This window comes from Cebidichthys violaceus, unplaced genomic scaffold (assembly GCF_023349555.1).
Source record: "Cebidichthys violaceus isolate CVI_PGR_0920_01 unplaced genomic scaffold, fCebVio1.0.p SCAF_12, whole genome shotgun sequence".
NCBI lineage: Eukaryota > Metazoa > Chordata > Actinopteri > Perciformes > Stichaeidae > Cebidichthys > Cebidichthys violaceus.
In genome coordinates, this window is record NW_027176285.1 from 10835739 (window position 1) to 10850984 (window position 15246).

The following is a 15246-nucleotide window of genomic DNA, read 5'->3' on the forward strand; positions in this document are numbered from 1 at the left end:
AAGTCACAGCCGCATATACAACGTTGATTATGAAAACACGCCTAGGTATGCGAGAAACTTTGACATGGAAATGCAAACACAGAAGGAAATGAGGACACAGGCAGCAGAGAGGCACATACGCATGTAATCACTCGTTGAGGGAGTTCATACCTTTTTATATTTTTTCATCACGGATGTGCAAAGTCTATATTTAATGCAGGCAGGAGGAGACTGCAATTTCCGTGTGTGTGTGTGTGTGTGTGTGTGTGTGTGTGTGTGTGTGTGTGTGTGTGTGTGTGTGTGTGTGTGTGTGTGTGTGTGTGTGCGCGTGTGTGTGCTTTTATGGGCTTGTGAAGGTGTGTGCCCGTCCTAGTAATGTACATGTACATGTATATTGGTTTCAGATTCAGTGGCGCATACATTTACATGAGCATGCGGCCGTGTGTCTGTATATATGTGTGCAGTGTGCCACACTGCCGTCCTGTCTGCCTGACTCAACATATTCTCCGTTCACTCTCTCCTTTGCTCGTTCTCGCCCCCTCCCTCTTCCTCTTTTCCCTCACTGCCCCCCCTCTACTCCTCTCCTCCCCCTCTCCCCCTCCCTCTCTTTCTGCCCGGCTGGCACGTACATGCATGTCTGTAGACTCTGTACTGTGCTTGCTGCCGTGGCACGCGCCAACCTCACTGCAATGCAGCCCTGTGTGCATTAATTGGCAGAGAGACAGCGGGTATGTGGTATGCAGGGCGGGAAGGATAGAGAAAAGGGAGAGGCGAGAACCAAGGAGGCGATGTAAGGACACAATAGTCACAATAACTTATTGATGGGCCGATGGACAAGCAGTCCGGCAGGTTCACAGAGGGACAGAGACACAGACAGACAGACAAACAAACAGAATGTGCATTGCTGAGAGTGCACGGGGAGATTACCTGACTGTTGGCGTGCGTTTAGGAGAACGGGGGGGGGGGGGGGGGGGGGGAGAATGTGTGTACGTCTGTTTCCATTAGTGTGTTCACAGAATTGTGTCTCCTGCGTTCGACTGTGTTTTTTGTGTGTGCTCACTCATGTGTGGCTATATGTGCCATGCAGATATCACACTGCAAACCGAAGTGTGACTCACTTTATTTAACGCTTTGTGATATCCTGCCTTTCATATTTCCACTGTGACTGAGGAGTAAAAGTTTGCTCAGTTTAGCACAACTTTCTCCACTTGGAGAAAAAAAAAAAGAGAATCACAATGTGTCTTTCTGGGGACATTTTTTTTTTTTTTTTTTTTTTTTTTACAAATTGTGTGTTGTGAGGTGAAAAGATGAAATGAGATTTTGAAACCACTTGCTGAAATGTTTACTGTCTTCATGTCTCCTCGACTGAAATGCAGTGCAGAGGTCAGAGAGCTTCCTCCATTGTGTTTTTGCTCTGACATGCAAGAATTACACAACACACATGTGTATGTGTGTACGCGCATACAGTATTGTACAAACACACTTACTCATCTGTCACAGCAATTTTCGCATTCTGATCCTCCCACACACATCTTTCTGGAACGTATCCTTTCTGTTAGCTGTTGTCTTTTATCTTTCCTTCCCTGTCACAGGCTGCGACATCTGGCTCCTGTCCTCCCTCAGCCACATCAAGCAACGTTTAGGGATGCCTTCCATGCGCTGGTCAACACAAAACACAAAAGTGTCACCTCAATACGCTGAGCCAGCAAAGTGGAGGCGTGAATTAATCATTTAAATTACCAATTCATGTAGAAAAAAAATACAAAATAGTCTTGCGTGAAGCCAGAACTTCTCTCCGCGTGTGTGTAGGTGTTTGGCAGAGAGGTCCTCGCATGATTCAGAGAAAATACACAACACTTGCTCAAAAGTAAAAACCTTTTTCTTTTTTTTTTTTTAACTATTGTCCTTCGAAATTTGTAAGACAATGGGAAATACCTTGAAATGACAGCTTGTGTTTTTGATGAACCTTTTCAATTCTACAATTGGAAGGATTAGAGGACTGCGACTATTAGCGCTGCTTTACCAAGACGCCGTGACGCATTCTTTACAGACTTGCGTCAAACAGGGATTTCAGAAGTTTCGCTGTTCTATGTTTAATTAATTAATGGTGGCTGTGACCTCTGTAAGCTTTTCTCATTTCTCTTTTGTCTTAGTCATCCACCCCCTTTCTGTTGGACCATATAGGCATCTGTGTCCAGGGGCAAGTGGCAGAAGTTGCTTCAACCTAATTGTCTTTCTCTGCTCGTACTGTCCTCAAATGACTTTCTCTCTGTCTCAACTCTCCCCTCCCTCACTCCCTGCCTCCCTCCCACCGTTGCTTCTCTCTAGCTCTGCCCAGTCTCTGTCTGTAACTGTAGCCTGTGTTTTTCTCTCCCTCCCACTCCCTGCGACGTATAGATACTGCATTGATCAGACACACGCGCGCAGACACATGCACACACACACTCGCACAGTGAGCCTCCCACTCCTTTCATCATTGATTCGCTCTGCTCTGCTCTCCTTCTCCCTCCCCATTCTCTCTCTCTCTCTCTCTCTCTCTCTCTCTCTCTCTCTCTCTCTCTCTCTCTCTTTCTCTTTTTCTCTCTCTCTCTCTCTACAGCGGCACTTGTTGAATTCAACCCTTGGAGAATAGAGAGAGGGGAGAGAAACAGAGAGAGATAATGACAGGGAAGCAGAGGGAGGCTTTGAGACGGCGCTAGGACAGACAGTGAGCAAAGAGAATGGGGCTTTGGAGGATATAGAGATAGAGGATAGGCCGGGGGAAGACAGACAGAGGAAAAGTCAGTCAGACAGCAGGGAGAGAATCATCTTCAAGACAGTGGGAATGACACTTTAAGTGAAAGAGAGAGTCGACCAGACGGAGTACATCAGAGTGCTTTCCTTCCATCTCTAACTACTCCTCTTCTGTCCTGGTCCCGACTGCTGCTGGTGTGTTAGCGAGTGCCAAGGCTCCATGGTGTGTTTTAACCAGAAGACTGGCTTACACAGGTCAGAACTGTCTGGGATAACAGTGAGCGCTTTTCTCTGCATTTGTGCATGTGTGAGAGAGTGTCGTATGCTGGTTTCCCCAGGTGAGTGCTTGCGTGCCAGAGTACACAGTAATTTCCCTATGCAGCCTGTAGAGTGAGTGTGTGTGTGTGTGTGTGTGTGTGTGTGTGTGTGTGTGTGTGTGTGTGTGTGTGTGTGTGTGTGTGTGTGTGTGTGTGTGTGTGTGTGTGTGTGTGTGTGTGTGTGTGTGTGTGTGTGTGTGTGTGTGTGTGTGTATTTAGGCGTGAACACTTTTATGTAAGTAAGCCTGTCTGTTTGGAGTGCATGAGGTGGGAGTGAGCGAGAGTGAGAGTGTGTGTGTGTGTGTGTGTGTGTGTGTGTGTGTGTGTGTGTGTGTGAGAGAGAGAGAGAGGCGGTGACATTTTTTTTTTCAGTTTGTATTCCTGGAAACTGTTCTGCAGCATTGCTTAATAATGAAACCAGTGCGTATATGTTTGTGTGTGTGTGTGTGTGTGTGTGTGTGTGTGTGTGTGTGTGTGTGTGTGTGGGTTGGTGGGGAGAAAAAAAGAAGAAAAAAAACAATGACACAAGATTCAGGGAAGGAAAGATGGTGCAAACATGCCGGGAGTATTTCACTGAGAAGGATGAAATCAAAGTTAGTGGGAAATTGTGTGTATGGCGTGAGTTGTGTTGTTTGGTTTCCAGGTTTAGAAGGTGGGTAAATGCTGACAACGGTATAAAGAGTCAGCAAAATCAAGAAGTATCTCTAAACTCTGACATGAAAAACTGGTTGTATTCGGTGTGATTTTCCTTTCTTTAGAAAAGTTGTTGTGAAGGCAGATTTACAGGTCGGCAAAGCCCAAGCTTGATGCACTAAGTGGAATGACTTCAATGTTTTTGGATTTTAAGTCGAGTTAAAACAACATAGCCTGAAGGTATTTCACAATGTCCTCATGTACAGTAGGCACGGCATTGTATTGTTTTTTTTTTTCTTCTATGTGGACTGACTTGACTCCTCCTTTCTCTCTCCTGCCTCTATTGTCTCACCCACTATCTCTGCACATCCATCTCTCTTTCACACACCTCTCACTTCTCCCTCAACCGAATTCATTTTCTCACTTCATCTCAACTCTATTTTCCTTCTTGCTCCTCCCTTCATTTTAAGATTCTCTCAATTTTCCCTTCTCGCCTCTCTACCTCCCTCTGGCATGTCTTTTCATCTTTCACCCTTTGTCTTTTCACTCCTTCTTTATCACTGCATTTGTTTTACCGACGCATTCTACATGCCTTCTTACAGATGCCTCTCTCAGTGGCGGAGTCTGCAGTAAATATCTGAAACCCCACCTTCCTCCTCCTCTGCGGCCAACATGTCCCAGCTGCTCCATGTGGAGATCCCAAACTTTGGAGCCACAGTTCTGGGCTCCCTTAATGAGCAGCGCCTGCTGGGACACTACTGCGATGTATCCATCCTGGTCAAAGGTTTGTTCATAGGGAATCTGCAGATTTTATTTTAGTTACAGTAACTTTGAAATACTAGAATTTTGTATCTCAATTTTTCTCTTCTGTTCTCTGTTATTTCTATCAACCAGGTCAGGCTTTCAAAGCCCACCGGGCCGTTTTGGCTGCCAGCAGCCTCTACTTTCGTGACCTCTTCAGCAGCTCCACCAAGAGCCAGTTTGAGTTGCCCTCCTCAGTCACACCTGCTTGCTTTGAGCAGATCCTCACTTTCTGCTATACAGGGAAGCTAACAATGGCAGCTAGCGAACAGCTGGTGGTCATGTACACAGCTGGCTACCTCCAGATTCAGCATATAGTTGAAAGAGGCATGGACCTAATGTTCAAGGCAAACTCGCCTCACTGTGACTCGCAAACAGCAGGGTCTTTAGAGGAAACAGGATCCGAGCCGCAGAGTCCTTGTAATAATGGAAACGGGCTAGCGGTGGCTGCCCTTTTGGGAACCCCGGGCTGGTCTCCATCCCTACTCATGTCGCAACGTAAGATTAAACTAGAAGGGGGAGACCCAACGCCCCTGACAACACCTTTGGCGCATAGCAAGATTTCGTCTTCGGAGTTGGGGAGTCGGCTGGCGAGGGCCAGTTCACTGTTCTACACGACGGCTGGTGGGACCGCCATCCCTGGTTTGCCTTCTTACCACCTTCAAGGGCTCGGTGGGGGTGGAGCAGGAGGAGGAGCGGGAGTTGAGAGGTCCAGTCCTGGTGCGTCCAGCCTGCCAACCACTGACAGTCCAACATCCTACCAGAATGAGGATGAGGAGTTTGAGGAAGAGCCCTATGATGGGATCACAGAGGATTCCTACAGTCATCTCTATGGGCGTTCAGCTAACCCTTACGGGAGTGAGTATTATGTTGAATTGATGCTTTTATGAAATCTGTGTGAAGTGTTGCAGTGTAGAGCACTCATCACTGGAGCTTTACTCTTGAATATTTGTCATCATTGAAAACATCTAAAAATACATTATGTTCTCAGTTAAAGTAAAAAACTAATGTGACTTTGGTATCTTACGACAAACGAGCAAGAATATTTTATTCCTCTACAACAGTTATAGTATTTACTTCTAAACTCCAGTAATTAAAGTCGGTAATGAGAAAATACTAACGAGACAATTTAAATGTCAAGCCGGCATCAATATTCTCTCACCAATATCTTCAAAATCTATTCACGTAAGATCTGAGTCGGTGAATTACTTTCTCAGTTGCTCTTGGTTCACATGGAGGAAATTAATTTGATATCAGACCGGCATAAAAGTAAAACTCGACATGGCTTGCAGAAATATATACCCATGACTGTACCATTTATGGAACATAGTTCCTCATTGTCCAGAAAGAAAAAGGCTGATGCACATTCATTTCATCCCAGTTCCATTATTGAATCTTTCATAAATCATGTATCCTGAGCATCTTGAAAAAGCAGGATGTTGTGCCTCCAGTGTGTGTGTGGGTTCTCTCAGCATAAAGATAGCTTTATGGAGTTATGATTGGAGTGCATCGTGACCAACAACACACTCCTTATCACAGCTACAACAGCTGGTCTGTACTGCATTTTGTTATAGTTTTCATGTCGGTGCAGGTTTGCCTACACATACAGGCGTAGATGCTACAGTATATTCACACTTGTGTTTGCATTCACACAAAAACTCACGTACGCATGTACACACACACACACACACACACACACACATACACATACACACACACACACTCCATCATTCTTAGCATCCTGCAGCTTTGTCAAATTCTAGAGTTTCACATATTTATGAAATCCACTCTATCTGCAATCAGAGCACCCCAGGGTGACATTGTGGGATATTTGAGAACCATGCACGTCTTTCCTGTGTGTATGTGTGTGTGTGTGTGTGTGTGTGTGTGTGTGTGTGTGTGTGTGTGTGTGTGGTAGGTTGAAGTGTGAATCCACATGCAAATGCATTAGTCAAACTTTTCTAGATGCACTAGGTGCATGTGCGAGGCATTTAAAGGATTTATTCCTCCTGTTCTCTGTGTGTGTCTGTGTGTGTGTGTGTGTGTGTGTGTGTGTGTGTGTGTGTGTGTGTGTGTGTGTGTGTGTGTGTGTGTGTGTGTGTGTGTGTGTGTGTGTGCGTGCGTGTGCGTGTGTTTACATGTGCATGCACAGGAGGTGTGTGCATCTGCATACTCTCATAAGTCATCCCAGAGGTTAGGAGAAATCATTTTGTGAGTAAGAACCTAACACCCAGGTCGGATCTGTCCCCCGTCCAAAAACTCAAGTTGCGGATGCAGCATCATGACTTATCTGGGATACATCTGCAATGCTCTGAAACATTTATGGAACACAACAAGCTTGTCTGAGATTACACAAACCTGCTTTACTAATTCAATTGTGTAGCCTCTCTTTAGATAGAGCGCACAGAAGGGTATGGATGCTAGTTGTTTTTTTGTAGTTTATAATAATTATATGGACGCATCCATATTTATCTGCTTCTTTTTTGCTGTGTAACAAAAGCCTTCATATCCCTCTCTGTTCTCGCTTGCTTTTATCAGTCCAGGACAAGCCAGAGATGGCAGCAATGCCCTTGGCCTTGGAGAGCCGCAACTGTGTGCTGATCCGCAGGGACCTGGTGGCGCTGCCTGCGAGCCTCATCAGCCAGATAGGCTACCGCTGCCACCCTAAGCTCTACACTGAGGGGGACCCTGGGGAGAAGCTGGAATTGGTAGCTGGTAGGCACGCACACACTCGCACGCATTGACTTGCTCACATTTGACCACGTGCACACATGCACTTGTATGGAAAGTATTCTTGCCTCCACCCTTTTGCACATTTACATCATTTAAAATTCAATTGTTGGTAAAATAAAACTGATGACGTGAAATACAGGACATGAGAGAACTGCAGGTATTCCTTTGTGAACTTGAAAATCTTTAAAAGCAAGGCTTTTGTGTAGCGCTGCTTTTTCGCAAAAAAATCAGTAACTGTGGGAGGTTCCCCACATTCGAGTGACTCTTACCTTTTTATGCAAGAGACCTGTATTTGACCCATATGAGACTGCAGTCAGAGATCTCTGCTCATCACCGTTTACAGTGACTGAATTCTAGCTCTAAAATAAATCAGCGCAAAGCCATATAATTAGGACATTTTGGGTAAACCATGTTAAGACATCAATAACATTCAAATGACTTCTCGTCGCTAATGAAAACAGCGCTTGGTAGCGTCTGACCCTCGATTCTGATTGGCCGCCAAGGTAGTTTTGAGCCACATCGCTGTGGTGATGTGAAAGGGACAGAACAAAGCTGCAGAGCTTCTCTGCAGAGATTGAGGACCGTGGCAGAAGGACAACTATCGCTGCAGTACTCATCAATCAGGCCTTTATGGTAGAGTGACGTGACAGAAGTCACTCTAGAGTAAAAAACATATGACAGCCTGCCGGGAGTTTGCCAAATGGCCCTTACAGGCCAGGGCTCTGAGAGCATGAAGAAAACGATTTTTTTTTTTTTTGGTATGATGAAACAAAAACTGAACTCTTTGGTGTGACTGCCAGACATCGCTCTTAGCAGTCAGACCAGAGACTTTCAAAGAGACCAGGTACTGTTCAACATGTAGATAATATAATTCATATAAAGGAGGTTTAATCAATTTAGTTTTGAATCTTTTCAGACAAAAGAACAGAGCCTGAACACTGCAAGTTGTAGTCAGTAATCACTCAAAAAAACTTTCTGGTACAAAAGGTCAAAAAGTTACCGCATGCTCAGATTCTATCAGAATCTGATGTCGTTTAAAAACACAATGGAACATAGCAGAACATAACAGATTATTCAGTTCCACAGTCTGCATGAAAGATACAGAATACAATACAAGAATGTGAAAGAGAGGGTTTTCAAAAGAAAGCAAAGCCAAGTAATTTAATAGTGTGCTGTTTTCATGGCCTTCAACATAAATTCCTCTCCTGATTTCTGATTCTACTTTTCACAACTGAAGCTTTGTTTAACTGCGTGAAAGATCTCCTTGAACATTAATTTCAAAATGTAGCAGAAGAGTAAAATATCAACTGGCAGTAGGGCCAAAGAGGAAAAAAGCCAAAGCCCTGGAATGTGAAAAGACAAATGGATTGTAATGTGAGTACTTTTCTCAGCAAATCCTTTTTTTTTTTTTTCCTACACCAGGTACACAGGTGTTCATGACTCGAGGACAGCTGATGAATTGTCATCTATGTGCTGGTATCAAACACAAAGTCTTGCTTCGCCGTCTGCTAGCCACGTTCTTCGATAGGTGAGTGTAAAGATATGCACAACTAAGCAGAACAGTTTGTATGAGTCTTTAAGGGCTTACTGTAAGATCTGAGTTCTTTGTATGACTCCAACACTACCGCTGTTGTCTCAAACCAACTTTCACACTCCATCTGTGGCCATGTTGTGCAATGCGGTTAGTTGTGTGTGTTCCCATGTTTGTCTACTGTATGTGCCTCCTGCTGACTCTGCCCCCTGGTGTTGACTCTGTGTCCCTGCAGAAACACTTTAGCCAACAGCTGTGGGACAGGTATCCGCTCGTCGACTAGTGACCCCAGTAGGAAACCCCTGGACAGCAGGGTCCTCAACGCTGTCAAACGTAGGTTCACTCTCTAAATCATCAAATATATGGGATAGAATTGCAAAAGAGCACAAGTTGTCAACATGGAGTGTGTTGTTTTTCTCTCTTTCACAGTCTACTGTCAAAATTTCAACCCTAACTTCAAGGAGAGTGAAATGAATGTGATTGCTGCTGACATGTGCACAAACGCGAGGCGTGTCCGCAAGCGATGGTTGCCCAAGATCAAGTCGATGCTGCCTGACGGCATGGAGGTGTACCGTGCAGGAATGGGCATGGGTGCTGCTGTGGGTCTGGGCCTGGCGCTGGGTGCCTCTCAACCAGGGGTACCCCTCCCCTTCGAGCCTGACTTCAAGGCCCTAGACCAAAGGTTGTATCCAGATCGCAAGGACCCTCTCAGGACTCACCCACCGCTGGCAGACAGCAGCCCCGGGTCTGGGGCAGCTGGAGCAGAGGCTGAAGGTGAAGGCGAGGGAGTGGTCCAGGAGGATCAGGAGGAAGATGAGGATGATGCTGGGCTAGAAGGTGCAGACGGATCACTGGGGGCGCCAACTTTGATCCCAGGAGCTGAGGCAGGCAATTCTGGCGACACGCCGCCCGAGCAGGAAGTGGAAAATTTTGGACAAGGTCTGAGGGTGAACGGACAGTGAATGTCCCTTCGGGCTGCCTCTCGCGTTGTGAAATCTGTTTAACAGCGCATTTTCTTTGGCTTGCTCTCCTACTCTAACATCTCGTCCACCACTCTTTCTTCTCCTCTGTGCTTCCTCAACGGGAATTATTCAGCACAAGAAGCTGCGCTCGTAGATCTTACTATACAGGAATTTGTCACACATGCATGCGCACCCGTGTGCTCGTGTCCACGCATACTTACTGATAGTGGAAGTAGATCATTCATAATAAAAGTAGACACAGGCATGGCATTAGCACATTAAGAAAATCCACCCTTCCTGCTCCACCCTTTTCTTAGTGTATTCAGTATTTACTCAATATTTGGGCTCCTGCAGCAATATGTCAAAGACCTGATAGCAGAACAAATGGCTGGAATGATTCATCATTTTGTGTGTTTTACAAACTCAACGGCTGCTTTGCTGGCAGTTTATGGATTGTGGCATAATGGTTTATAAAATGATTCTGTTTCTAAAAAATTACTCAAGCAACCTTTTGAAAAAAAACAAAAAAAAAATGAAGCTCTTTTAAAAAGCGGCTTATTTGTTGTATGATAAATATGTATGAATATATAACGACGACTGTATTATAATTAAAGGTCATCTACTGCATTACCATCGTTGGACAGAACAATTTTCCCTCGTGTTAAAACGTCACGTCATTTTTTAGGATAAAGACGAAGAAACGTTTTGTCTGCGAAAGCTAAAGACTTCCTGACAATCCAACAAATAATCTATCACATGGAGTTGGGTTTTCATGCATATCTGGCCGTGACGTATTGGATTAAATTGTCAATGTGATGCCTGTGTCTGCTCCAGACCGCCCCTCCCAAACACACACACACACACACACACACACACACACACACACACACACACACATACAGATCCACACACACATATGTACACATTTCTCACCTTATGATACTTAGCCTTTAATATCTGCAGCGAAGCAGTAAAAAAATGTCACTGTCCAAAAAGAAAAAAAAAAAGGAACAGTGCTTTTCATCTTTTAAAAAAAAATCCTTTTCGATTACATCATTCTGTCTTGGAGATAAAGAGAGAGAGACACGGACAAGAACATGCACTAAAACCCAAGCTTGCATGCATGAATACAAACAATGGATACAGAGAATTACTGTAAACGACAACAAAGCCACAAACCTGCATCTAAACAAGCAAACAGCTACTGTTGCCTCCAGAATATGCCGTTCAAGGACTTCTTTTCATTTCTCACTGGGCTCTGACCTCAGTCTGACACGTGTTCGAACTGACCGGGGTGTGACGCGGGATCGACTGTTTCACACAATACCGATTGGATTTTCTTTTCTAACTATGGGGCTTGCTGTCACCACGTGTAGAGGGGTTTGAATAAATGGAGCAGTAGGAGGAAGCGCACTACACTGAGCGGTAGAAGAGAGAAGCACTGTTTCACCTTGATGTGGTGGTGTGATTGGCACCACGACTACATAGCCCTGCTTCCATCCTGTTTTTTTCTCTCTTTTTTTTTTTTTTCTTGGGGGGGGTTGGGGGGGTAAGTTATTGAATAAAACTTATAAGAGCAATTTCTGCTGGCTTATTGCATTTGCACTCGAGGTTAAAGGGTGGGAAACTAAGGAGTGTAGGCAAAATGTGACTGTACTAAAAACTGAAAATGTCCTCCACATCACCCTGATTGTTTATTTGATGAGCAGATTGTGGGTTTGTAAAGACAAAAGAGAGGTCTTTCTGAAGATAACTTTCTATATTTCGGAAAGGGGGCGGAGTGAAGCAATGTCGAACAGGGACAAAAACCTGTATGTGTCATACTCATTTTCTTTTTTTTTGATATCTGTTCTGCTGTTCATGCTTTCTGCCACGCTTATAGGGACATAGTCCACACAACCTTCCTTTATTGTTTTGTGCATTGATTTTAAGAGATACACTGTTGTATGTTTTTTTTTGTTCTTTGTTTTTCGCGTCAAAGCACATTTAACCACAAGGTCAGACCATCAAATTTTAATGAGCCCCAAAGTTATTGGCAAAATGAATACTTTTCCACTGTAAAAATTTATAGCATAAGCTAACAACCAAGCAGAAAATACAGTATATGCCCGAGATATTTGATCTGTTTGTTTATGCTTCAGTGCGGTGCCACCTCAAAGGTTGTGTTTACTTGACTTCTGTCGGATTCTTTAGAAGAAGCTTTAAGATGGCCCTGCACAAGAACCAGAGTTATAATTGCACTAGGTAATAATAATATTAACGTTTACAGTATCTAGGTTTCTTGTTTTTCTTTTGGAGTAAATGTGATCCACCATAGATGAAACAGGGCTGTGATAGAATGACTGGGATGATGAATGAATGTAAACTGTAGCACTGCTTTGGGGAGGGGTCCAAGCCTTGATTGAATATGATCAAATACTCGTTTTTTTATATGACTCACCTTTTCCTCAATTGCATGAGGCTGTATGATGTTCAAGCCTAAATTTTAGTGATTTTTTTTAAACTGGTCTTCCAAGGTAGTGAACAGCAGGAAGCATTTCTCTAACATAGTAAACTTAATGAGGCTTTTATTACTCTATGGTTTATTCATTATTATCCCAACAAGCTCGTGATTTTTTTTTTTTAGATATGACAGTTATATGTGTCTCTAATGTTAAAAATGACTGTTCACAAATCTGTATAGACTTCAAGATTCAACAAATGATAGCTTTATGTTGTTTTTAATTTATTGAGCTTCAGTTCTTAAAGTTGCTTACAAGAAAAATAAAGATATTCTGAAATTCTTTATTACTGGACTTTATGAGATCACCTGCATTTCTGATTTATCAACTAAGGTAACAGTCTTCCCAAAATGTATAGAATTTTGGAAGTTAACCGAATTCACAGTTATTACTTCAGATCACAAAATAGCTTGTAACTTAATCAGCCTGCTGCCCCAATAAATTGAAACCTGTACTCCACTGTTAAACTGTGCAGTAAGTCTAACATATATATTTATATTCTACTTTCTCCTTGTATGCTCATGCACAATCAATATTTGCTTTTGGTTCTTTTTTTGTACAGGCAATTTTTTTTGTTGTTGCATGGCCACTACTTTAACTTAGAGGAATATGAAATTAACTCCAGTTAAAACTAAGCAGTAAATAATATAGGGTGGGAAACATTGATATAGTCCGCTGTAGGGATAAAGGGGTGTGGAGCAGTGCCTTAGACTGTGACTGTGTGGATGTTGTTGTGATGTGAACGAACAAGACAAAGTGCATGATGGGGTAGGATACAGACATTGACTGATGTTTTCCCTTACTAAAATTGGAATCAAAGAACCTTTGCTCAGTATAATTTAATATTGCATTCACTCATCTTCTCACTTCATGTTTGCCAGTTGAACTCCTAACAGATTTACTGTATTTGGGTGCATTCAACAGCTAATCAGCAACAACGTCCTGGACTGACATCCTCACATTATTTATACAATTGACAGACCTCCAAAAAAATTCCCCCGTTCAAATTTATAATGAGGCCGTTGAGAGACTTCACTTTGGAATAGTCCTCACAAAAATAATCCCATATACGTAAACATTTATTTCCCTTGATGCATTCACATTTCATCGTTTTCACTGTTTGTCTGCCTTCAAGCTAAATATGTCTGACTCTGTCCTGGCTAACAAAAAATTCCAACCTTTTTAGGAAAAACGTCTCTGGCTTCTCTGCTGCTTAAGGTCTATTATTCTTGCGCAGGGTGAATTTAAAATTGAACGATGTTGCACTATATAAACTGAGATATTCTCAGAGAATGTCACGGCTAAGCCTTGGGAAGGGTGTACTGTTTGAAGTGGCTAAAAGCAAAAAGTCATGTAAAATGTATGTAATGTTATGTATTTTACAAATATCTTTGATTGAACCAGTGTCTCCTTCACAGAAAATTCTGTAGTTAAGAATTATTTTTTTTAAATTTTATTTAATGACAGAAATTTGTCTTTTGCAATATCTGCCATTCACCTAGATGATCGTTGGAAATAACAAGAAAATAGATTGTTGGTTGAAAAGAACCTGTTTTCATCAAACATTTCTTTGCAAATAAATTGTTATTTACTTTCTAAAACCTTACATAGTGCTCCGTTCCTCCCCATTACTGTAAAAACTGATGGGCACAGTAGTTTTTGTTCCATTGAGTGGTTTATTCTGAAAACAAAACATTTATATGCAAAGAGACACTTGTATTATAAAAATGCATGCCATTCAGACACACACTCTAACCCAATGAAACCTCTGATCTTTATGCACCATGTAATTTAAGCTGAATAACTGTTGTCACTGTTAGCAAACAAAGACTTTGGAGTCTTGCGACGAGTAGGGTTGTATTTTTATCACACACCCAAGGCCTTTTATTGACTGTTTGCGTCAAGTTTAAACTATTATAATAATGACAGCAAAGTAGTGATTAAGAGTGGAATTCATAGACTAACTACCCAGTTGAGGGTGCATTTGAACCTTCAGCAGACTCAGAAAAAATGCACTAAACGTTTGTATGTGTATGTATGTGTCCTTGAACATAATGCCAGCACTTTAGAACTACTTAGAATAAAAATTGTAGGAAAGAGCGACCGAGGGTTTGGCGAACGACGAGAAAACGCAACTTTTAAAGCCATGTGTTCAGAGCGCTGACAATCAGAATAAGGATGAGACCCAAAGTGCATTATGGGAGATCTGACATGACTTGCTGTGCTCTTGCTATTTGCTTTGTCTTTCTCCAGCTTGCTTTGGTCTGTGCTAGCTTACTTTCCAGAGGGGAGGGACATGATAAACTCTAGCCTTCTTGGTTATAAGTGTGTGTCTCTGCAAGGAGGACTGACTGATGTTTGACTGATACCTTGGTGCTTCGTGAACAGAGCTGTCCTATGTTGACATGGACCATATCTGTAATGCTCTGGTAAGCATGTGCCGGACTTGATCCTAAGTCTGGGCTAATTGGTAACCTCTCAATGGACAATAGTCCATATGGCAAAAGATCTTATCATGCGACCCTACACTTTGATCGTGGCAACGTTCTTCACTATCGACAGGGCTTGGACCAGGCAAACTGGGATGGGACAATTTCAGTGTTGATACTGCTTTATGTTTCAAATGAAAAATGTTAAAATGTTTATGCGCCTTCTGACTCAAGCATCAATAATATATACAACAGAAATGCAAGTTGCCACTTTTGATGTTGCATAAGAATCTACCTTTCATTCCCATCATGGTATTTGCCATCACCAGTTTCAGTTGTGTAGTCCAGGAGTACCTGATTTCTTTAAATGCAATACAGAAAACTCTGCTTTCTAATAAAAGTCCTTACTTCACCATATACTGCCCTCCTCTTTCTTTTTTTTCTTTTTTCTTTTGTGTATGCTATTAGGTTATTTATATAAGAAAGCTGTGTACCTTCAGCGATTTGGCCAATGCTGACTCACAAATTCCCTTTACACAAGAGGATCTCATTTCAGCCTCGTTAAAAAAGTGTTTGCAAGTTGTGATGTATTATGGAAATGCATTACATTTGGATTCACATAAGATA

General features: G+C 42.7%; 1 protein-coding gene across 4 annotated transcripts in view; it reads left to right on the forward strand.

Moving 5' to 3' along the window:
- Window positions 1-15036, forward strand: part of LOC137869124 (nucleus accumbens-associated protein 2) — a 29348-nt gene extending 14312 nt beyond the window's left edge. Inside the window, exons 1-7 of one of the 4 annotated variants that reach the window (XM_068706309.1) lie at window positions 2424-2967; window positions 4265-4446; window positions 4557-5321; window positions 7002-7178; window positions 8619-8724; window positions 8963-9060; window positions 9157-15036. In XM_068706309.1, the coding sequence (XP_068562410.1) occupies window positions 4335-4446; window positions 4557-5321; window positions 7002-7178; window positions 8619-8724; window positions 8963-9060; window positions 9157-9689 (1791 nt within the window). In that variant the 5' untranslated portion in view covers window positions 2424-2967; window positions 4265-4334 and the 3' untranslated portion in view covers window positions 9690-15036. The other 3 variants (XM_068706310.1, XM_068706311.1, XM_068706307.1) reach the window with 3 other exon arrangements.
- The last annotated feature ends 210 nt before the right edge of the window (window positions 15037-15246 follow it).